Source organism: Bos mutus, chromosome 6, assembly GCF_027580195.1.
Source record: "Bos mutus isolate GX-2022 chromosome 6, NWIPB_WYAK_1.1, whole genome shotgun sequence".
Taxonomy (NCBI): Eukaryota; Metazoa; Chordata; class Mammalia; order Artiodactyla; family Bovidae; genus Bos; species Bos mutus.
The window spans coordinates 25,653,277-25,677,370 of NC_091622.1; the positions used below are offsets into that span (position 1 = coordinate 25,653,277).

Sequence of the window (24,094 nt, forward strand, 5' to 3'; positions counted from 1 at the left end):
TGGAAACTCCAAAAAAGGGCCTCAACTCATAGGTTATTGACTTTTCTTGGATCTGATACCTGCCTTTGTTTGTGACAATGAATAAGGTGTCAGGGTCCTTTCATACAAGAGAATTGTATGCAGATGTAAAACTCTAGAAAAGGATAACAGGGAAGAACTTAGAAGGCGCTGTGGGCAAACAGGTATCCTAAAGCTTAGCTTGTTCAATATTACCACTAATTAAAGATAGGGTAAATAAACCAAATATTGCTCTCAGAATATAAATATATCCTTTCCCTTTGAGGCTTCCATGGTGGCTCAGATGGTAAAGTGTCTGCCTGCAATGTGGGAGACCCAGGTTCAATCCCTGAGTCAGGAAGATCCCCTGGAGAAGGAAATGGCAACCCACTCCAGTACCCTTGCCTGGAAAATCCCATGGACAGAGGAGCCTGGTAGGCTACAGTCCATGGGGTCGCAAAGAGTTGGACACAACTGAGCGACTTCACTTTCCTTTCACTTTTGAGGATAAAACCCCATCCTGACCCATTCAGACATTGTTTGGTTCCATGACCTTTTTGATACAATGACCAGAGTCCAGATTTGTACATTTGCCATAGTCTGGGTTATCAGGTCTTAAGTAAGACCTTAAGCAACATGGTAGCCTGTGACTACAAAATGAGATTATACTTTCTAGTGGAAGTGAAAGTCGCTCAGTTGTGTCTGACTCTTTGCGACCCCATGGACTATACAGTCCATGAAATTCTCCAGAATACTGGAGTGGGTAGCCGTTCCCTTCTCCAGGGGATCTTCCCAACCCAGGGATCAAACCCAGGTCTCCCGCACTGAAGGTGGATTCTTTACCAGCTGAGCCATCAGGGAAGCCCTTACACTTTCTCTTTATCTCTAAATATTATTATGACACAAGCTTCCAAGTGGCCCTCTGAAAAGATCCACAACAGTTCTGATGATGACTTGTTATCTCAACACTATTTTATATGTATTCATTTGTCCAGATTCCACTGGCTTGTAGATGCAAATAAAGTCATGTTAAGAGAAATAACCAACTAGTAATCAACTGACATCATCACCTACATGATGCAGGACTTCAGTCTCCTTTTGAAACCTCACTTTCTTGAAGTGTTTTAGGCATCTTCACTAGGTGTCTCACATATGCTCACAAACCCACCCCACCAGGTACCACATTCACTTGCTGGAACCTGGAGCTCTTCGACCAAAAACATGTTTCCCTGGCAGGATTTGGCCCTGCTCTGCTGGCGTGGTAATTCCTGCCGGGTTTCACTGGTGTTCAGGAATGCCTCTGAATCACATGATGAGCACTATAGGTACCAAGTTCCCTACAGACACTGCGATGGTTCCACAGGCATCTCAGCTTCTGCTTTACTCCAGCATGCATGGCAGTTCTTGCTCTGCCTGGCAGTGTCTCTGACCAAGCACCACCCAAAGGCACTAAAGAAACATGCTTCTCCCCTGTCTCTTCTCATTGGGGGAATCCAAACCAGCAGTATCCGGGTCTTAACAGATTTCGGTGAAACAGCACTTTCAATTTTTACTTGGGACCTCTTCTCCCGAGGTCCCAGACGCCCACTCAGGAGACTTGTAAATGAGAATGGGCTTAATGATAGCCACCAGGCTGCCAAGATCACTATTCTCTTAAAACTCAAGTCCATTGTTTCTGACTTGACTTTCTTCAAGATGATTTCTCCCAAGAGGCAACTTTGTCCTCATCCAAATGGTTCCATGTGGGCCCACCTTACCAGTTTGCCAGACACTCCTGCTCTTGCCTGAAATTCACCTAATTACAACTTTCTCCCCCAATTCTATCTGCCAGATTAAAATGAAATCTTCAAGTAACTGTGCATAAATAAGTATTCTCTTCCCACCTCTAAAAGAAAACCAAAGCAGCTCTATAGACATTAGCAAGTGCTAACACAGTGACAGAAAATACTGTAGAGATGAGAAAAACAAACCCACTTCATGTCAGAGCCAACTGCTTAGGCTAATACATGTAATTAATTATAGACTTGCCAGCTTTCAGCAACTTTGCAGAAATTATTGCCTAAATAATAAATCATTGAAATCCAGAATTTCAGAATCATTAAGAAAGCTGTCAGTAATTCATGGGACTGAAGAACAAAGAAAATAAAGACTTGAATCTATCTTGCTAACCTATTTTAGCTTTGCTTAGAGCAAATTTTTATGTAAATTAAACAGAATTAAATAAAGAAAATAAAATGTAATTTTGAGCTAGTTTTGTTGAGAAATGTCAAAAGCATTCATTACAGATTCAAGAACAATTTACCATAAACTCAAAAGTTAATTACAAATCTAATTATAATAAATCACTAATACAATTGATTAAACTATTTCATCTTGAGTTTAAACATTTTTCTATTTCGATAGCACTTGTTGGGTTTGTTTATTTGGGGTTTCTTTTGGCTGTGCTGGGTTTTAGTTGCAGCATGCAGGATCTAGTTCCTTGATCAGGAATTAAACCTGGGCCCCCTGCATTGGGAATGTGGAGTCTTAACCTCTAAACCACCAGGGAAGTTCCACTGGTTGATTATTTGTTTGGTTTTTAATGTCTATACCATTCCCAGAAGACCATTTTCCTTTTTTCCATAGTATGCACTCCAAATAGTATGATAAATGAAGGAGCAAATGAATGATTGTTATGTATAAAAGAAGGACTATTTCCCTCAAATATTCTGGGTTGCCTTCTTGCAGCATCATGTCAAAGTGACTAGGACCCACACCAGAGCCAAACAGTCTGGATTCTGGTTCTGACACTGCATCTATTACCAGGGTGAACCTGGAAATGCACTTAACATCTCTGTGCCTCAGTTTCCTCATTTGAAAATGGGAATAATAATAGTGCCCATCTCATAGAATGTGAGGAGAAGGGAATGGCAACCCACTCCAGTACTCTTGCCTGGAAAATCCCATGGACGGAGGAGCCTGGTCGGCTGCAGTCCATGGGGTCTCGAAGAGTCAGACACGACTTCGCATTCACTTTCACTTTTCACTTTCATGCGTTGGAGAAGGAAATGGCAACCCACTCCAGTATTCTTGCCTGGAGAATCCCAGGGATGGCGGACCCTGGTGGGCTGCTGTCTCTGGGGTTGCACAGAGTCGGACACGACTGAAGTGACTTTAGCAGCAGCAGCATAGAATGTGATGAGGATTAGATGCAATTTCATGTGTAAAGTCCTTGGAACAATGTGTGACACATGATAAAGCATAATTCATTTCCATCATTATTCCTCTAACTTACATATCAATACTCCATTTTAAGTAAAAAAGAAACTAAAGAAATTTGAAATTTGAAAAACTATAACTAATTTTAGATAAAGTGACGACTAAACCCTAAGAACTTTGCGGGGACTTCCACCGTGGTCCAGTGGTTAAGACTCCATGCTTCAGTGTAACAGGCGCAGGTTCAATCCCTGGTCAGGAAACTAAGATCCCACATGCCACATTGCATGGCCAAAAAAAAAATAAAATAGTTTTTCAGGTTATAAAATGTCATGCTTGCTGAAGAGGAAAAAGATACCCAGGAGATGTGCCCATGAAGTAAGAGAATTCAGAGGTTTAGGGGGAAATCCTGGTGCAAGAGATAATACTTATGGCAAACCAAAAGCAGAGGTGAGAGGTCCCAAATCACAAGGGGCCTAAAGAAAACCAAAACAAATATTGCCAGTAGACATACCACAGGTCTGGTCACCATGTGCATATGACCTTAAAAGATTTCAGCTCAATCTTTGAGGAATTTCTTACCTAAGGAATGATTTCTTCTATTTCATATATGACCAGTGTTTACAGATACCTATAATCAGTCACATCCTTGAGACCCACCTCTGATTTGTTCCACAGATGGGTTTCACCATGATATGCAAATTAAAACTCAGACTAACACAGTCCCATCTCCAGCTCATCTTATGTACGTGTTTTTCTGCTCCTCCCTGAGCATCGTGCCTGAAAAAGCAGGTACTTGCTCAGCTGGCAACTACCCACATAGTTGGGTCAATGCAGGAGACACGGATTCAATCGATGGGTCAGGAAGATCCCCTGGAGTAAGAAATGGCAACCCACTCCGATATTCTTGCCTGGAAAATCGCATCAATAGAGGAACCTAGCAGGCCGCAGTCCATGGGGTCACAAAGAGACATGACTGAGCACATACTCATGCACACAGTACTTTGCCCATCTTCTTAAGTTCTTCTGTTGTTGCTACTGTGTTTAGCTATGGCTCTTCTTAGCTAAATTCTTTGATTTTTTTGGCAATAAATTGTATATAACATGTTCATGTAATTTTTTAAAAAATCTTTTCCAGATTTTTGGTTACATTCCCTTTCTCATTTCTAATATAGGTATTTGTTTTTTCTCTCTTTTGTTATAATTTAAGGTCATCGGCTGAGAGTGCTTGAGATACCCATCTACCCAACAGGAATGGTCTTGTCAATAAAATCACATGCTCCCCATCCTGAACCCTCCTCCTCCCAACCTCCCATACCATCCCCTGGGCCTTCCCAGCGCACCAGCCCCAAGCATCCAGCATCGTGCACTGAACCTGGACTGGCATCTCGTTTCATACATGACATTTCACATGTTTCAATGACATTCTCCCAAATCTTCCCACCCTCTCCCACAGAGTCCATAAGACTGTTCTATACATCAGTGTCTCTTTTGCTGTCTCGTACACAGGGTTATCGTTACCATCTTTCTAAATTCCATATACATGCGTTAGTATACTGTATTTATGTTTTTTTCCTTCTGGCTTACTTCACTCTGTATAATAGTCTCAGTTTCATCCACCTCATTAGAACTGATTCAAATGTATTCTTTTTAATGGCTGAGTAATACTCCATTGTGTATATGTACCACAGCTTTCTTATCCATTCATCTGCTGATGGACATCTAGGTTGCTTCCATGTCCTGGCTATTATAAACAGTGCTGCGATGAACATTGGGGTACACGTGTCTCTTTCCCTTCTGGTTTCCTCAGTGTGTATGCCCCAGTGGTGGGATTGCTGGATCATAAGGCAGTTCTATTTCCAGTTTTTAAGGAATCTCACACTGTTCTCCATAGTGGCTGTACTAATTTGCATTCCACCAACAGTGTAAGAGGGTTCCCTTTTCTCCACACCCTCTCAGCATTTATTATTTGTAGACTTTTGGATCGCAGCCATTCTGACTGGTGTGAAATGGTACCTCATAGTGGTTTTGATTTGCATTTCTCTGATAAAAGTGATGTTGAACATCTTTTCAAGTGTTTGTTAGCCATCTGTATGTCTTCTTTGGAGAAATGTCTATTTAGATCTTTGGCCCATTTTTGATTGGGTCATTTATTTTTCTGGAGTTGAGCTGTAGGAGTTGCTTGTATATTTTTTGAGATTAGTTGTTTGTCAGTTGCTTCATTTGCTATTATTTTCTCCCATTCTGAAGGCTGTCTTTTCACCTTGCTAATAGTTTCCTTTGATGTGCAGAAGCTTTTAAGTTTAATTAGGTCCCATTTGTTTATTTTGCTTTTATTTCCAATATTCTGGGAGGTGGGTCATAGAGGATCCTGCTGTGATGTATGTCAGAGAGTGTTTTGCCTATGTTCTCCTCTAGGAGTTTTATAGTTTCTGGTCTTATGTTGAGATCTTTAATCCATTTTGAGTTTATTTTTGTATATGGTGTTAGAAAGTGTTCTAGTTTCATTCTTTTACAAGTGGTTGACCAGATTTCCCAGCACCACTTGTTAAAAGATTGTCTTTAATCCACTGTATATTCTTGCCTCCTTTGTCAAAGATAAGGTGTCCATATGTGCGTGGATTTATCTCTGGGCTTTCTATTTTGTTCCATTGATCTATATTTCTGTCTTTGTGCCAGTACCATACTGTCTTGATAACTGTGGCTTTGTAGTAGAGCCTGAAGTCAGGTAGGTTGATTCCTCCAGTTCCATTTTTCTTTCTCAAGATCGCTTTGGCTATTCGAGGTTTTTGTATTTCCATACAAATTGTGAAATTATTTGTTCTAGCTCTGTGAAGAATACTGTTGGTAGCTTGATAGGGATTGCATTGAATCTATAAATTGCTTTGGGTAGTATACTCATTTTCACTATATTGATTCTTCCAATCCATGAACATGGTATATTTCTCCATCTATTAGTGTCCTCTTTGATTTCTTTCACCAGTGTTTTATAGTTTTTTTCTATATATAGGTCTTTAGTTTCTTTAGGTAGATATATTCCTAAGTATTTTATTCTCTTCGTTGCAATGGTGAATGGAATTGTTTCCTTAATTTCTCTTTCTGTTTCTCATTATTAGTGTATAGGAATGCAAAGGATTTCTGTGTGTTGATTTTATATCCTGCAACTTTACTATAATCATTGATTAGTTCTAGTAATTTTCTGGTGGAGTCTTTAGGGTTTTTCTATGTAGAAGATCATGTCATCTGCAAATAGTGAGAGTTTTACTTCTTCTTTTCCAATTTGGATTCCTTTTATTTCTTTTTCTGCTCTGATTGCTGTAGCCAAAACTTCCAAAACTATGTTGAATAGTAATGGTGAAAGTGGGCACCTTGTTTTGTTCCTGACTTTAGAGAAATGCTTTCAATTTTTCACCATTGAGGATAATGTTTGCTGTGGGTTTGTCATATATAGCTTTTATTATGTTGAGGTATGTTCCTTCTATTCCTGCTTTCTGGAGAGTTTTATCATAAATGGGTGTTGAATTTTGTCAAAGGCTTTCTCTGCATCTATTGAGATAATCATATGGTTTTGTTTTCAATTTGTTAATGTGGTGTATTACATTGATTGATTTGCGGATATTGAAGAATCCTTGCATCCCTGGGATAAAGCCCACTTGGTCATGGTGTATGATCTTTTTAATGTGTTGTTGGATTCTGATTGCTAGAATTTTGTTTAGGATTTTTGCATCTATGTTCATCAGTGATATTGGCCTATAGTTTTTTTTTTGTGGCATCTTTGTCAGGTTTTGGTATTAGGGTGATGGTGGCCTCATAGAATGAGTTTGGAAGTTTACCTTCCTCTGCAATTTTCTGGAAGAGTTTGAGCAGGATAGGTGTTAGCTCTTCTCTAAATTTTTGGTAGAATTCAGCTGTGAAGCCGTCTGGACCTGGGCTTTTGTTTGCTGGAAGATTTTTGATTACAGTTTCAATTTCCATGCTTGTGATGGGTCTGTTAAGGTTTTCTATTTCTTCCTGGTCGAGTTTTGGAAAGTTGTACTTTTCTAAGAATTTGTCCATTTCTTCCTCGTTGTCCATTTATTGGCATATAATTGTTGATAATAGTCTCTTATGATCCTTTGTATTTCTATATTTGTCTGTTGTGATCTCTCCACTGTCATTTCTAATTTTATTGATTTGATTTTTCTCCCTTTGTTTCTTGATGAGTCTGGCTAATGGTTTGTCAATTTTATTTATCCTTTCAAAGAACCAGCTTTTGGCTTTGTTGATTTTGCTATGGTCTCTTTTGTTTCTTTTGCATTTATTTCTGCTCTAATTTTTAAGATTTCTTTCCTTCTACTAACCCTGGGGTTCTTCATTTCTTCCTTTTCTAGTTGTTTGAGGTGTAGAGTTAGGTTATTTATTTGACTTTTTCTTGTTTCTTGAGGTGTGCCTGTATTGCTATGAACTTTCCCCTTAGGACTGCTTTTACTGTGTCCCACAGGTTTTGGGTTGTTGTGTTTTCATTTTCATTCGTTTCTATGCAAATTTTGATTTCTTTTTGATTTCTTCTGTGATTTGTTTGTTATTCAGCAGCGTGTTGTTCAGCCTCCATATGTTGGAATTTTTAATAGTTTTTCTCCTGTAATTGAGATCTAATCTTACTGCATTGTGGTCAGAAAAAGATGCTTGGAATGATTTCTATTTTTTGAATTTACCAAGGCTAGCTTTATGGCCCAGGATGTGATCTATCCTGGAGAAGGTTCCATGTAAGCTTGAGAAAAAGGTGAAATTCATTGTTTTGGGATGAAATGTCCTATAGATATCAATTAGGTCTAACTGGTCTATTGTATCGTTTAAAGTTTGTGTTTCCTTATTAATTTTCTGTTTAGTTGATCTATCCATAGGTGTGAGTGGGGTATTAAAGTCTCCCACTATTATTGTATTATTGTTAATTTCTCCTTTCATACTTGTTAGCATTTGTCTTACATACTGCGGTGCTCCCGTGTTAGGTGCATATATATTTATAATTGTTATATCTTCTTCTTGGATTGATCCTTTGATCATTATGTAGTGACCTTCTTTGTCTCTTTTCACAGCCTTTGTTTTAAAGTCTATTTTATCTGATATGAGTATTGCTACTCCTGCTTTCTTTTGGTCCCTATTTGCATGGAAAATCTTTTTCCAGCCCTTCACTTTCAGTCTGTATGTGTCCCCTGTTTTGAGGTGGGTCTCCTGTAGACAACATATGTAGGGGTCTTGTTTTTGTATCCATTCAGCCAGTCTTTGTCTTTTGGTTGGGGCATTCAACCCATTTACGTTTAAGGTAATTACTGATAAGTATGATCCGTTGCCATTTACTTTATTGTTTGGGGTTGAATTTATACACCATTTTGTGTTTCCTGTCTAGAGAATATCCTTTAGTATTTGTTGTAGAGCTGGTTTGGTGGTGCAGAATTCTCTCAGCTTTTGCTTATCTGAGAAGCTTTTGATTTCTCCTTCATACTTGAATGAAATCCTTGCTGGGTACAATAATCTGGGCTGTAGGTTATTTTCTTTCATCATTTTAAGTATGTCTTGCCATTCCCTCCTGGCTTGAAGAGTTTCTATTGAAAGATCAGCTGTTATCCTTATGGGAATTCCCTTGTGTGTTATTTGTTGTTTTTCCCTTGCTGCTTTTAATATTTGTTCTTTGTGTTTGATCTTTGTTAATTTGAGTAATATGTGTCTTAGGGTGTTTAGCCTTGGGTTTATCCTGTTTGGGATTCTCTGGGTTTCTTGGACTTGGGTGATTATTTCCTTCCCCAGTTTAGGGAAGTTTTCAACTATTATCTCCTCAAGTATTTTCTCATGGTCTTTCTTTTTGTCTTCTTCTTCTGGAACCCCTATGATTGAATGTTGTAGCGTTTAATATTGTCCTGGAGGTCTCTGAGATTGTCCTCATTTCTTTTAATTCGTTTTTCTTTTATTCTCTCTGATTCATTTATTTCTACCATTCTATCTTCTAATTCACTAATCCTATCTTCTGCCTCTGTTATTCTACTATTTATTTGCCTCCAGAGTGTTTTTAATTTCATTTATTGCATTATTCATTGTATATTGACTCTTTTTATTTCTTCTAGGTCCTTGTTAAACCTTTCTTGCATCTTCTCAATCCTTGTCTCCAAGCTATTTATCTGTGATTCCATTTTAATTTCTAGATTTTGGATCAATTTCACTATCATTATTGAATTCTTTATCAGGTAGATTCCCTATCTCTTCCTCTTTTGTTTGGTTTGGTGGGCATTTATCCTGTTCCTTTATCTGCTGGCTATTCCTCTGTCTCTTCATCTTGTTTAAATTGCTGAGTTTGGGGTGTCCTTTCTGTATTCTGGCAGTTTGTGGAGTTCTCTTTATTGTGGCTATTCCTCACTGTGTGTGTGGGTTTGTACAGGTGGCTTGTCAAGGTTTCCTGGTTAGGGAAGCTTGTGTCAGTGTTCTGATGGGTGGAACTGTATTTCTTCTCTTTGTTCAGTCGCTGTAGGGAGGGAGGAGGGATGCTGCAAGCAAATAACACTGGCGTCGCTCGCAGTGCCTCAGCCACACTGGGTCTGCCCCGCTCACTGCGCGTGTAGCCTCCCTGCCCACACTGCTCGGGCTCTAGGTTGTTCCGCCGGGAACAATCCAAGGCTGGCCCTGGGTTGCATGTACCTCCCAGGTCCAAGCCGCTCAGGTTCAGGCACTCGGATAGTCCTCAGAGGCGCAGACTCAGTTGGGCCTGAGTATTGTGCTCTTCCCAGGTCCGAGCAGCTCAAGTGATGAGGTGTTTGGCGGCGCCAATGCTGCGACTTATCGCCTCCCGCCCTTTCGGTTATCTGGGCGCAAAACCGGCGCACCTTCTTAGGCAGATGTTAACCGTCCAGACCCCAAAAGTTTTAGTTAGCAAAAAGCCTGCTTACAGTTTTATAGATAATGTCTCTCTGGGGCTGCGATTGCCCCCCTTCGGCTCTGGCTGCCTATCACGGAGGAAGGTCTGCAGCCGGCTATCTCTGTTCAATTCTTTGTTCCGTGTGCGGGCCTGGCGGTCTTAGGTTGGGGCTGGCTTTTCGCGTAGTAGATATCCCACAGTCTGGTTTGTTAGCCCAAATTATTTCGCTCAGATAGTGCTCAGGGTATTCAGGCCAGATTCTTACTCTAAGCGATGCAGCCGCTGCTCTCTCCCTGCCCAGCCCCGCTTGTTAATGGCGCCTGCAGGCGTCTGCGCTGCTTCTCCACTGGGGAGTTACCGTAGGACTCGCAATCTTGAGTTTTAATTGTTTATTTATTTTTTCTTCCTGTTATATTTGCCCTCTGTGCTTCCAAAGCTCGGCACAGATTCGGCAGTGAAGGTTTCCTGGTGTTTGGAAACTTCTCTCTTTTTAAGACTCCCTTCCGGGATGGAGCTCCGTCCCTCCCTCTTTTGTCTCTTTTTTTGTCTTTTATATTTTTCCTACCTCCTTTGAAGAGTTGGATTGCTTTTCTGGGTGCCTGATGTCCTCTGCGGCATTCAGAAGTTGTTTTAATCACTGGAGTGGGTTGCCATTTCCTTCTCCAATGCATGAAAGTGAAAAGTCAAAGTGAGGTCTTTAGTCGTTCCCGACTCTTAGCAACCCCATGGACTGGAGCCTACCAGGCTCCTCCGTCCATGGGATTTTCAGGCAAGAGTACTGGAGTGGGGTGCCATTGCCTTCTCCTACAATATACTATAGACATTTTTCCTTGTCAGTAATTATAAATGTTTGTCATCATTTTTCAGTTTAGTTCCGTCACTCAGTTATGTCTGACTCTTTGTGACCCCATGGACTGCAACACACCAGGCTTCTCTGTCCATCACCAACTCCCAGAGCCAGTGGTCATCATTTTAGCAGATGTATATTGTTACCTTGTATGAATGTCCCACAATTTATTGTGTTTAATTTTACCCCCTTTGGTCACGCTGCATATCTTGCAGGATCTTAGTTCCTCTTTTAGGGATCGAATCTGGGCCACATCAAAGAAAGTACCAAGTCCTACCACTGGTTTGCCAGAATTCCCTATTTGTTTAAAATTTTAAGGTTAAAATATCAGAGGAACATCTTACTTTGAAATTTCTTGAAAGTTACTTCACCACCACTTCCCTAGAGCAAATGCCCACTTTTCTTTGTTTACCATGGGCTGGTTCTCTGCTAAGACCTATATGCATGAACTTAATTCATTCTTCTTAGAAAAGCAGAGACTTGAGGGAAAACCCAGTTCATCAACTGTTTTCCAGCTGACAAGGTACCATAGACTTTCCACAAAAAGGTAGTTTTTTTCCCACTTGTTTTTTTGTTTGTTTTTGTATCCAAAATGTGTTGATTGGGATGCTTTCCCATTCATCCTGATACAGGGTACTTTTAGTGCTGCTTCCATCTGAGGGAGCATCCATCTGTAAGCCTTGCTTTTCCTCCTGTAGGCTGACAGAGGACGGTAGAGCAGCCAACACACAAAACTACTGTTTGTGCGTGGCTAAAGACAGTGGTGATTTTATAGCATCCTGGGCATTTTACATCCATGAAATCGGAATTGGGGCTCTGCACCAGGCGCTTCTTCTTGTGTTTCCTCTTTTCCTCTTCTGGAGAGGGATGAAGAAGATCCTTTATGAGAGGCATGTTCTCATGAGGAGGTCATCACGCTGGAAAGGCACTTGTTTGAAAGTGCTCTTGAAGGCATCATTGCTTTTTTGGCTGAATCTTCACTTTCACTTCAACTAGCTTTTATTGTGCTCTTTCCAACACTGATTTGAGATCCAGTTTCTTCACTGATAAAATAAAGTAGATGGATGAGTTGTTTCTAGGACTTTTTTTCTAGCTCTGACATATTTGATTCTGACGGAGAAGGCATAACTAATTTTTAGATAAAGTGACGACTAAACCTAAGAACTTTGGGGACTTCCACCGTGGTCCAGTGGTTAAGACTCCATGCTTCAGTGTAACAGGCGCAGGTTCAATCCCTGGTCAGGAAACTAAGATCCCACATGCCACATTGCATGGCCAAAAAAAAAATAAAATAGTTTTTCAGGTTATAAAATGTCATGCTTGCTGAAGAGGAAAAAGATACCCAGGAGATGTGCCCATGAAGTAAGAGAATTCAGAGGTTTAGGGGGAAATCCTGGTGCAAGAGATAATACTTATGGCAAACCAAAAGCAGAGGTGAGAGGTCCCAAATCACAAGGGGCCTAAAGAAAACCAAAACAAATATTGCCAGTAGACATACCACAGGTCTGGTCACCATGTGCATATGACCTTAAAAGATTTCAGCTCAATCTTTGAGGAATTTCTTACCTAAGGAATGATTTCTTCTATTTCATATATGACCAGTGTTTACAGATACCTATAATCAGTCACATCCTTGAGACCCACCTCTGATTTGTTCCACAGATGGGTTTCACCATGATATGCAAATTAAAACTCAGACTAACACAGTCCCATCTCCAGCTCATCTTATGTACGTGTTTTTCTGCTCCTCCCTGAGCATCGTGCCTGAAAAAGCAGGTACTTGCTCAGCTGGCAACTACCCACATAGTTGGGTCAATGCAGGAGACACGGATTCAATCGATGGGTCAGGAAGATCCCCTGGGTAAGAAATGGCAACCCCTCCGATATTCTTGCCTGGAAAATCGCATCAATAGAGGAACCTAGCAGGCGCAGTCCATGGGGTCACAAAGAGACATGACTGAGCACATACTCATGCACACAGTACTTTGCCCATCTTCTTAAGTTCTTCTGTTGTTGCTACTGTGTTTAGCTATGGCTCTTCTTAGCTAAATTCTTTGATTTTTTTGGCAATAAATTGTATATAACATGTTCATGTAATTTTTTAAAAAATCTTTTCCAGATTTTTGGTTACATTCCCTTTCTCATTTCTAATATAGGTATTTGTTTTTTCTCTCTTTTGTTATAATTTAAGGTCATCGGCTGAGAGTGCTTGAGATACCCATCTACCCAACAGGAATGGTCTTGTCAATAAAGCCTCTCCACTGGCCATGATTCTCCCTCTCTTGTACAGAGCTTGCACGGGTACTGCCTGAATTTGTGTCTCTGATTCTTCTCATTCAGCACTTCAATAACTGATCAGACCCCTGCTCTCTGACACATTTTTTCTTTAGATATGTTAAAGACTTCCCTAGTGGTTCAGTGGTAAAGAATCTGCCTGCAATGCAAGAGACCTGGGTTCAGTTCCTGAGTTGGGAAGATCCCCTGGAGAAGGGAATGGCAACCCATTCCAGTATTCCTGCCTGGATCATCCCATGGACAGAGGAGCCTGGTGAGCTACAGTCTGTGCAGTCGCAAAGAGTTGGACACAACTGAGTAACTAACACACACATTGTCCACTTGGGTTGATCTGGAAGCCACTCTATTTAAGGTGACTTTACCTATTATTGGTTTTTGCTTTTGTTTTTTTTTTTTTTTTTTTTAAAAAAAAATCACATGCTCCCCATCCTGAACCCTCCTCCCTCCCAACCTCCCCATACCATCCCCCTGGGCCTTCCCAGCGCACCAGCCCCAAGCATCCAGCATCGTGCACTGAACCTGGACTGGCATCTCGTTTCATACATGACATTTCACATGTTTCAATGACATTCTCCCAAATCTTCCCACCCTCTCCCACAGAGTCCATAAGACTGTTCTATACATCAGTGTCTCTTTTTCTGTCTCGTACACAGGGTTATCGTTACCATCTTTCTAAATTCCATATACATGCGTTAGTATACTGTATTTATGTTTTTCCTTCTGGCTTACTTCACTCTGTATAATAGTCTCCAGTTTCATCCACCTCATTAGAACTGATTCAAATGTATTCTTTTTAATGGCTGAGTAATACTCCATTGTGTATATGTACCACAGCTTTCTTATCCATTCATCTGCTGATGGACATCTAGGTTGCTTCCATGTCCTGGCTATTATAAACAGTGCTGCGATGAACATTTGGGGTACACGTGTCTCTTTCCCTTCTGGTTTCCTCAGTGTGTATGCCCAGCAGTGGGATTGCTGGATCATAAGGCAGTTCTATTTCCAGTTTTTAAGGAATCTCCACACTGTTCTCCATAGTGGCTGTACTAATTTGCATTCCACCAACAGTGTAAGAGGGTTCCTTTTCTCACACCCTCTCCAGCATTTATTATTTGTAGACTTTTGGACCGCAGCCATTCTGACTGGTGTGAAATGGTACCTCATAGTGGTTTTGATTTGCATTTCTCTGATAAAGAGTGATGTTGAACATCTTTTCAAGTGTTTGTTAGCCATCTGTATGTCTTCTTTGGAGAAATGTCTATTTAGATCTTTGGCCCATTTTTGATTGGGTCATTTATTTTTCTGGAGTTGAGCTGTAGGAGTTGCTTGTATATTTTTGAGATTAGTTGTTTGTCAGTTGCTTCATTTGCTATTATTTTCTCCCATTCTGAAGGCTGTCTTTTCACCTTGCTAATAGTTTCCTTTGATGTGCAGAAGCTTTTAAGTTTAATTAGGTCCCATTTGTTTATTTTGCTTTTATTTCCAATATTCTGGGAGGTGGGTCATAGAGGATCCTGCTGTGATGTATGTCAGAGAGTGTTTTGCCTATGTTCTCCTCTAGGAGTTTTATAGTTTCTGGTCTTATGTTGAGATCTTTAATCCATTTTGAGTTTATTTTTGTATATGGTGTTAGAAAGTGTTCTAGTTTCATTCTTTTACAAGTGGTTGACCAGATTTCCCAGCACCACTTGTTAAAGAGATTGTCTTTAATCCACTGTATATTCTTGCCTCCTTTGTCAAAGATAAGGTGTCCATATGTGCGTGGATTTATCTCTGGGCTTTCTATTTTGTTCCATTGATCTATATTTCTGTCTTTGTGCCAGTACCATACTGTCTTGATAACTGTGGCTTTGTAGTAGAGCCTGAAGTCAGGTAGGTTGATTCCTCAGTTCCATTTTTCTTTCTCAAGATCGCTTTGGCTATTTGAGGGTTTTTGTATTTCCATACAAATTGTGAAATTATTTGTTCTAGCTCTGTGAAGAATACTGTTGGTAGCTTGATAGGGATTGCATTGAATCTATAAATTGCTTTGGGTAGTATACTCATTTTCACTATATTGATTCTTCCAATCCATGAACATGGTATATTTCTCCATCTATTAGTGTCCTCTTTGATTTCTTTCACCAGTGTTTTATAGTTTTCTATATATAGGTCTTTAGTTTCTTTAGGTAGATATATTCCTAAGTATTTTATTCTCTTCGTTGCAATGGTGAATGGAATTGTTTCCTTAATTTCTCTTTCTGTTTTCTCATTATTAGTGTATAGGAATGCAAGGGATTTCTGTGTGTTGATTTTATATCCTGCAACTTTACTATAATCATTGATTAGTTCTAGTAATTTTCTGGTGGAGTCTTTAGGGTTTTCTATGTAGAAGATCATGTCATCTGCAAATAGTGAGAGTTTTACTTCTTCTTTTCCAATTTGGATTCCTTTTATTTCTTTTTCTGCTCTGATTGCTGTAGCCAAAACTTCCAAAACTATGTTGAATAGTAATGGTGAAAGTGGGCACCCTTGTTTTGTTCCTGACTTTAGAGGAAATGCTTTCAATTTTTCACCATTGAGGATAATGTTTGCTGTGGGTTTGTCATATATAGCTTTTATTATGTTGAGGTATGTTCCTTCTATTCCTGCTTTCTGAGAGTTTTTATCATAAATGGGTGTTGAATTTTGTCAAAGGCTTTCTCTGCATCTATTGAGATAATCATATGGTTTTGTTTTTCAATTTGTTAATGTGGTGTATTACATTGATTGATTTGCGGATATTGAAGAATCCTTGCATCCCTGGGATAAAGCCCACTTGGTCATGGTGTATGATCTTTTAATGTGTTGTTGGATTCTGATTGCTAGAACTTTGTTTAGGATTTTTGCATCTATGTTCATCAGTGATATTGGCCTATAGTTTTCTTTTTTTGTGGCATCTTTGTCAGGTTTTGGTATTAGGGTGATGGTGGCCTCATAGAATGAGTTTGGAAGTTTACCTTCCTCTGCAATTTTCTGGAAGAGTTTGAGCAGGATAGGTGTTAGCTCTTCTCTAAATTTTTGGTAGAATTCAGCTGTGAAAGCCGTCTGGACCTGGGCTTTTGTTTGCTGGAAGATTTTTGATTACAGTTTCAATTTCCATGCTTGTGATGGGTCTGTTAAGGTTTTCTATTTCTTCCTGGTCGAGTTTTGGAAAGTTGTACTTTTCTAAGAATTTGTCCATTTCTTCCTCGTTGTCCATTTTATTGGCATATAATTGTTGATAATAGTCTCTTATGATCCTTTGTATTTCTATATTGTCTGTTGTGATCTCTCCACTGTCATTTCTAATTTTATTGATTTGATTTTTCTCCCTTTGTTTCTTGATGAGTCTGGCTAATGGTTTGTCAATTTTATTTATCCTTTCAAAGAACCAGCTTTTGGCTTTGTTGATTTTTTGCTATGGTCTCTTTTGTTTCTTTTGCATTTATTTCTGCTCTAATTTTTAAGATTTCTTTCCTTCTACTAACCCTGGGGTTCTTCATTTCTTCCTTTTCTAGTTGTTTGAGGTGTAGAGTTAGGTTATTTATTTGACTTTTTCTTGTTTCTTGAGGTGTGCCTGTATTGCTATGAACTTTCCCCTTAGGACTGCTTTTACTGTGTCCCACAGGTTTTGGGTTGTTGTGTTTTCATTTTCATTCGTTTCTATGCAAATTTTGATTTCTTTTTGATTTCTTCTGTGATTTGTTGGTTATTCAGCAGCGTGTTGTTCAGCCTCCATATGTTGGAATTTTTAATAGTTTTTCTCCTGTAATTGAGATCTAATCTTACTGCATTGTGGTCAGAAAAGATGCTTGGAATGATTTCTATTTTTTGAATTTACCAAGGCTAGCTTTATGGCCCAAGATGTGATCTATCCTGGAGAAGGTTCCATGTGCGCTTGAGAAAAAGGTGAAATTCATTGTTTTGGGATGAAATGTCCTATAGATATCAATTAGGTCTAACTGGTCTATTGTATCGTTTAAAGTTTGTGTTTCCTTATTAATTTTCTGTTTAGTTGATCTATCCATAGGTGTGAGTGGGGTATTAAAGTCTCCCACTATTATTGTGTTATTGTTAATTTCTCCTTTCATACTTGTTAGCATTTGTCTTACATACTGCGATGCTCCCGTGTTGGGTGCATATATATTTATAATTGTTATATCTTCTTCTTGGATTGATCCTTTGATCATTATGTAGTGACCTTCTTTGTCTCTTTTCACAGCCTTTGTTTTAAAGTCTATTTTATCTGATATGAGTATTGCTACTCCTGCTTTCTTTTGGTCCCTATTTGCATGGAAAATCTTTTTCCAGCCCTTCACTTTCAGTCTGTATGTGTCCCCTGTTTTGAGGTGGGTCTCCTGTAGACAATATATGTAGGGTCTTGTTTTTGTATCCATTCAGCCAGTCTTTGTCTTTTGGTTGGGGCATTCAACCCATTTACGTTTAAGGTAATTACTGATAAGTATGATCCCGTTGCCATTTACTTTATTGTTTGGGGTTCGAATTTATACACCATTTTTGTGTTTCCTGTCTAGAGAATATCCTTTAGTATTTGTTGTAGAGCTGATTTGGTGGTGCAGAATTCTCTCAGCTTTTGCTTATCTGAGAAGCTTTTGATTTCTCCTTCATACTTGAATGAAATCCTTGCTGGGTACAATAATCTGGGCTGTAGGTTATTTTCTTTCATCATTTTAAGTATGTCTTGCCATTCCCTCCTGGCTTGAAGAGTTTCTATTGAAAGATCAGCTGTTATCCTTATGGGAATTCCCTTGTGTGTTATTTGTTGTTTTTCCCTTGCTGCTTTTAATATTTGTTCTTTGTGTTTGATCTTTGTTAATTTGAGTAATATGTGTCTTGGGGTGTTTAGCCTTGGGTTTATCCTGTTTGGGATTCTCTGGGTTTCTTGGACTTGGGTGATTATTTCCTTCCCCAGTTTAGGAAGTTTTCAACTATTATCTCCTCAAGTATTTTCTCATGGTCTTTCTTTTTGTCTTCTTCTTCTGGAACCCTATGATTGAATGTTGTAGCGTTTAATATTGTCCTGGAGGTCTCTGAGATTGTCCTCATTTCTTTTAATTCGTTTTTTCTTTTATTCTCTCTGATTCATTTATTTCTACCATTCTATCTTCTAATTCACTAATCCTATCTTCTGCCTCTGTTATTCTACTATTTGTTGCCTCCAGAGTGTTTTTAATTTCATTTATTGCATTATTCATTGTATATTGACTCTTTTTATTTCTTCTAGGTCCTTGTTAAACCTTTCTTGCATCTTCTCAATCCTTGTCTCCAAGCTATTTATCTGTGATTCCATTTTAATTTCTAGATTTTGGATCAATTTCACTATCATTATTCGAATTCTTTATCAGGTAGATTCCTATCTCTTCCTCTTTTGTTTGGTTTGGTGGGCATTTATCCTGTTCCTTTATCTGCTGGGTATTCCTCTGTCTCTTCATCTTGTTTAAATTGCTGAGTTTGGGGTGTCCTTTCTGTATTCTGGCAGTTTGTGGAGTTCTCTTTATTGTGGCTATTCCTCACTGTGTGTGGGTTTGTACAGGTGGCTTGTCAAGGTTTCCTGGTTAGGGAAGCTTGTGTCAGTGTTCTGATGGGTGGAACTGTATTTCTTCTCTTTGTTCAGTCGCGCTGTGGGGGGGAGGGGGATGCTGCAAGCAAATAACACTGGCGTGCGCTCGCAGTGCCTCAGCCACACTGGGTCTGCCCCCGCTCACTGCGCGTGTAGCCTCCCTGCCCACACTGCTCGGGCTCTAGGTTGTTCCGCCGGGAACAATCCGAGGCTGGCCCTGGGTTGCATGTACCTCCCAGGTCCAAGCCGCTCAGGTTCAGGCACTCGGATAGTCCTCAGAGGCGCAGACTCAGTTGGGCCTGAGTATTGTGCTCTTCCCAGGTCCGAGCAGCTCAAGTGATGAGGTGTTTGGCAAGCGCCAATGCTGCGACTTATCGCCTCCCCGCCACTCGGTTATCTGGGCGCAAAACCGGCGCACCTTCTTAGGCAGATGTTAACCGTCCAGACCCCCAAGAAGTTTTAGTTAGCAAAGAAGCCTGCTTACAGTTTTATAGATAATGTCTCTCTGGGGCTGCGATTGCCCCCTTCCGGCTCTGGCTGCCTATCACTGGAGGGGGAAGGTCTGCAGCCGGCTATCTCTGTTCAATTCTTTTTCCGTCTTGCTGGCCTGGCGGTCTTAGGTTGGGGCTGGCTTTTCGCGTAGTAGATATCCCACAGTCTGGTTTGTTAGCCCAAATTATTTCGCTCAGATAGTGCTCAGGGTATTCAGGCCAGATTCTTACTCTAAGCGATGCAGCCCGCGCTGCGCCTCCCTGCCCAGCCCCCGCTTGTTAATGGCGCCTGCAGGCGTCTGCGCTGCTTCTCCACTGGGGAGTTACCGTAGGACTTCGCAATCTTGAGTTTTAATTGTTTATTTTTTTTTTCTTCCTGTTATGTTGCCCTCTGTGCTTCCAAAGCTCGGCACAGATTCGGCAGTGAGAAGGTTTCCTGGTGTTTGAAACTTCTCTCTTTTTAAGACTCCCTTCCGGGACGGAGCTCCGTCCCTCCCTCTTTTTGTCTTTTTTTTGTCTTTTATATTTTTTCCTACCTCCTTTCGAAGAGTTGGATTGCTTTTCTGGGTGCCTGATGTCCTCTGCCGGCATTCAGAAGTTGTTTTGTGGAATTTACTCGACGTTTAAATGCTCTTTTGATGAATTTGTGGGGGAGAAAGTGTTCTCTCTGTCCTACTCCTCCGCCATCTTCTGAAGCTCTGGTTTTTGCTTTTGGTATGAAAAATAACGTTTATTTTCTGATTTTAAAAATAATAAAAGCAGGTTACAAAGCAATTAAATACTCCAGAACAGCTTAAAGAATGTAAAATTGACCAGAGGAACCAGTAACCAGTTAAAGCCATTGTTGACATTTTGGTAAACATCCTTCCAGATCACCCTCAATTAAAATGAAAAAAGTATATTATACATGCCTTTTTATAACCTACTTTTTTACTCTACAATATACTGCTGCTGCTGCTAAGTCGCTTCAGTCGTGTCCGACTCTGTGCGACCCCATAGACGGCAGCCCATCAGGCTCCACCATCCCTGGGATTCTCCAGGCAAGAACACTGGAGTGGGTTGCCATTTCCTTCTCCAATGCATGAAAGTGAAAAGTCAAAGTGAGGTCGCTTAGTCGTTCCCGACTCTTAGCAACCCCATGGACTGGAGCCTACCAGGCTCCTCCGTCCATGGGATTTTCCAGGCAAGAGTACTGGAGTGGGGTGCCATTGCCTTCTCCTACAATATACTATAGACATTTTTCCTTGTCAGTAATTATAAATGTTTGTCATCATTTTCAGTTTAGTTCCGTCACTCAGTTATGTCTGACTCTTTGTGACCCCATGGACTGCAACACACCAGGCTTCTCTGTCCATCACCAACTCCCAGAGCCAGTGGTCATCATTTTAGCAGATGTATATTGTTACCTTGTATGAATGTCCCACAATTTATTGTGTTTAATTTTACCCCCTTTGGTCACGCTGCATATCTTGCAGGATCTTAGTTCCTCTTTTAGGGATCGAATCTGGGCCACATCAAAGAAAGTACCAAGTCCTACCACTGGTTTGCCAGGGAATTCCCTATTTGTTTAAAATTTTAAGGTTAAAATATCAGAGGAACATCTTACTTTGAAATTTCTTGAAAGTTACTTCACCACCACTTCCCTAGAGCAAATGCCCACTTTTCTTTGTTTACCATGGGCTGGTTCTCTGCTAAGACCTATATGCATGAACTTAATTCATTCTTCTTAGAAAAGCAGAGACTTGAGGGAAAACCCAGTTCATCAACTGTTTTCCAGCTGACAAGGTACCATAGACTTTCCACAAAAAGGTAGTTTTTTCCCACTTGTTTTTTGTTTTGTTTTGTATCCAAAATGTGTTGATTGGGATGCTTTCCCATTCATCCTGATACAGGGTACTTTTAGTGCTGCTTCCATCTGAGGGAGCATCCATCTGTAAGCCTTGCTTTTCCTCCTGTAGGCTGACAGAGGACGGTAGAGCAGCCAACACACAAAACTACTGTTTGTGCGTGGCTAAAGACAGTGGTGATTTTATAGCATCCTGGGCATTTTACATCCATGAAATCGGAATTGGGGCTCTGCACCAGGCGCTTCTTCTTGTGTTTCCTCTTTTCCTCTTCTGGAGAGGGATGAAGAAGATCCTTTGCGAGAGGCATGTTCTCATGAGGAGGTCATCACCGCTGGAAAGGCACTTGTTTTGAAAGTGCTCTTGAAGGCATCATTGCTTTTTTGGCTGAATCTTCACTTTCACTTCAACTAGCTTTTATTGTGCTCTTTCCAACACTGATTTGAGATCCAGTTTCTTCACTGATAAAATAAAGTAGATGGATGAGTTGTTTCTAGGACTTTTTTTTTCTAGCTCTGACATATTTGATTCTGACGGAGAAGGCAATGGCACCCCACTCCAGTACTCTTGCCTGGAAAATCCCATGGACGGAGGAGCCTGGTAGGCTTCAGTCCATGGGGTTGCTAAGAGTCGGGAACGACTAAGCGACCTCACTTTGACTTTTCACTTTCATGCATTGGGGAAGGAAATGGCAACCCACTCCAGTGTTCTTGCCTGGAGAATCCCAGGGACGGGGGAGCCTGGTGGGCTGCCGTCTCTGGGGTCGCACAGAGTAGGATACGACTGAAGCAACTTAGCAGCAGCAGCAGCAGCAGAAGACAGTGTGATGGGTGGGCTTGTGCATTTTCAGTGGAAGGCATAAGACAAAATGATTGAAAACTTTCCCTTACCATCAAAATGTTTATATCAGAGAGGATAAATATATAGACCATGCTTAAGGTATAAAAATTAAATCTTTTAAAGGGAATTTTATGAGCACATATAGGAAAACAAATTGACTAAAGAAGGCAAAGAAGGCTTCATGGAAAAGAAAATTAATCTGGACTTGAAGACTAGATGACAGCTAAATGTGCAAATATACAGATGTGTGGAGATATAATCTGTGATTTAAGAGTTAAAGTAGATGGGATGGAGGGTATATCAGATAACTTGTATTTGCTCCTTTGGGTCCCTTCTTCACTGTGCTCCATTTTAAATATTCACGCTGTTGAGAAGAGTCCTTATTCCTGGGGAAGTTTAACTGCACTGGTAGACTTGCTTTTCCTCTGGCTTCCAGATGGGTTCAGCTAATTTGAAAATAAGAGAGTGAGGGAAGACTGAAGTAGGAATATCTGTTCCCTGACCCCCTCCCTGCTATGTCTCCATGGCTTGCTTCCTCTACTGAAGGCACAGCTCTTATTTAGAATCCAGCTCAATATTGGGCCCTCTATCCTATTCCACTGATTTGTTTATCTGTTTTTGTGCCAGTATCATACTGCTTTGATTACCGTAGCTTTGTAGTATAGTCTGACATCAAGGTGCATGATTCTTCAAGCTCTGTTCTTAAGATTGTTTTGGCCATCTGAGGCCTTTTGTGTTTCCATCCAAATTTTAAAATTATTTTTTCTAGTTCTGTGAAAAATATCATTGGTATTTTGATAGGGATTAAATTGAATCTGTAGATTGACTTGGGTAGTATGCTTATTTTAGCACTATTGATTCTTCCAACCCAGAAATGTGGTATATCTTTCCATCTTTTTGTGTCTTCAGTTGCTTTCATCAGTATCTTATGGTTTTCTGAGTACAGGTCTTTTTCCTACTTAGGTAGATTTATTTCTAGGTATTTTATTCTTTTTGATGTAATGGTAAAGGGAACTATTTCATTAATTTCTTTTTCTGGTAGTTTGTTATTAGTATATAGAAATGCAACAAATTTCTGTATATTAATTTTGTGTCCTACCACTTTACTGAATTCATTGATGAACTCTAGTAGTTCTCTGGTAACATCTTTAGAATTTTCTATTGTGTAGTATCATGTCATCTGTAAACAGCAACAGTTTTAATTTTTCTTTTCCAATTTAGATTCATTTCAGTTCTTTTTCTTCTGAGAGTAATATGTCTGGGACTTTCAAAACTATGTTGAATAAAAGTGTATGCCATCCAGTTTTTGCTGTTGCCCTGATATGGTATCTGTGATAATTGTGAAATCATTATATCTTATCAATGGTGTGTAGGGGCCACCTTGCCACTTGGACTCATACCCCAAAGCTGTATTACATCAATGATGTGTCATAATCAGTGGTATCTTAGGGTGGAAGAACTATAGTATATTGTTCTGTAGTATAGTGTATTGTATATATTGTTCTATAGTATAGTGTACTGCCTGACATATTCTTCAGTTTAGTTCAGTTGCTCAGTCGTGTCCGACTCTTTGTGACCCCATGAATCGCAGCAGGCCAGGCCTCCCTGTACATCACCATCTCCCAGAGTTCACTCAAACTCATGTCCATCGAGTCGGTGATGCCATCCAGCCATCTCATCCTCTGTCGTCCCCTTCTCCTCCAGCCCTCAATCCCTCCCAGCATCAGAGTCTTTTCCAATGAGTCAACTCTTTGCATGAGGTGGCCAAAGTATTGGAGTTTCAGCCTCAGCATCAGTCCTTCCAATGAACACCCAGGGCTGATCTCCTTCAGAATGGATTGGTTGCATCTACTTGCAGTCCAAGGGACTCTCAAGAGTCTTCTCCAACACCACAGTTCAAAAGCATCAATTCTTCGGCACTCAGCTTTCTTCACAGTCCAACTCTCGCATCCATACATGACCACTGGAGAAACCATAGCCTTTACTAGATGGACCTTTGTTGGCAAATTAATGTCTCTGCTTTTGAATATGCTATCTAGGTTGGTCATAACTTTTCTTCCAAGGAGTAAGCATCTTTTAATTTCATGGCTGCAGTCACCATCTGCAGTGATTTTGGAGCTC

At 40.2% G+C, this 24,094-nt stretch overlaps 2 protein-coding genes across 2 annotated transcripts; both read right to left on the reverse strand.

The window, feature by feature from the left end:
• Positions 1 to 11,561: 11,561 nt before the first annotated feature.
• LOC102283119 (small ribosomal subunit protein eS27) lies at positions 11,562 to 11,832 on the reverse strand. The gene has a single exon (XM_005898807.2). The coding sequence runs from the start codon at positions 11,814 to 11,816 to the stop codon at positions 11,562 to 11,564; it is 255 nt and encodes an 84-aa protein (XP_005898869.2). The 5' UTR covers positions 11,817 to 11,832.
• Positions 11,833 to 21,188: 9,356 nt separating this feature from the next.
• On the reverse strand, positions 21,189 to 21,461 carry LOC138988289 (small ribosomal subunit protein eS27-like). Its single transcript, XM_070372925.1, has one exon. It carries the CDS (start codon positions 21,441 to 21,443, stop codon positions 21,189 to 21,191), a length of 255 nt encoding a protein of 84 aa, XP_070229026.1. The 5' UTR covers positions 21,444 to 21,461.
• Positions 21,462 to 24,094: the final 2,633 nt, after the last annotated feature.

Bases quoted from the DNA above. Each gene is read 5' to 3' on its own strand.
- LOC102283119 (XM_005898807.2), bottom strand. From the start codon at position 11,816: ATGCCTCTCATAAAGGATCTTCTTCATCCCTCTCCAGAAGAGGAAAAG.
- LOC138988289 (XM_070372925.1), bottom strand. From the start codon at position 21,443: ATGCCTCTCGCAAAGGATCTTCTTCATCCCTCTCCAGAAGAGGAAAAG.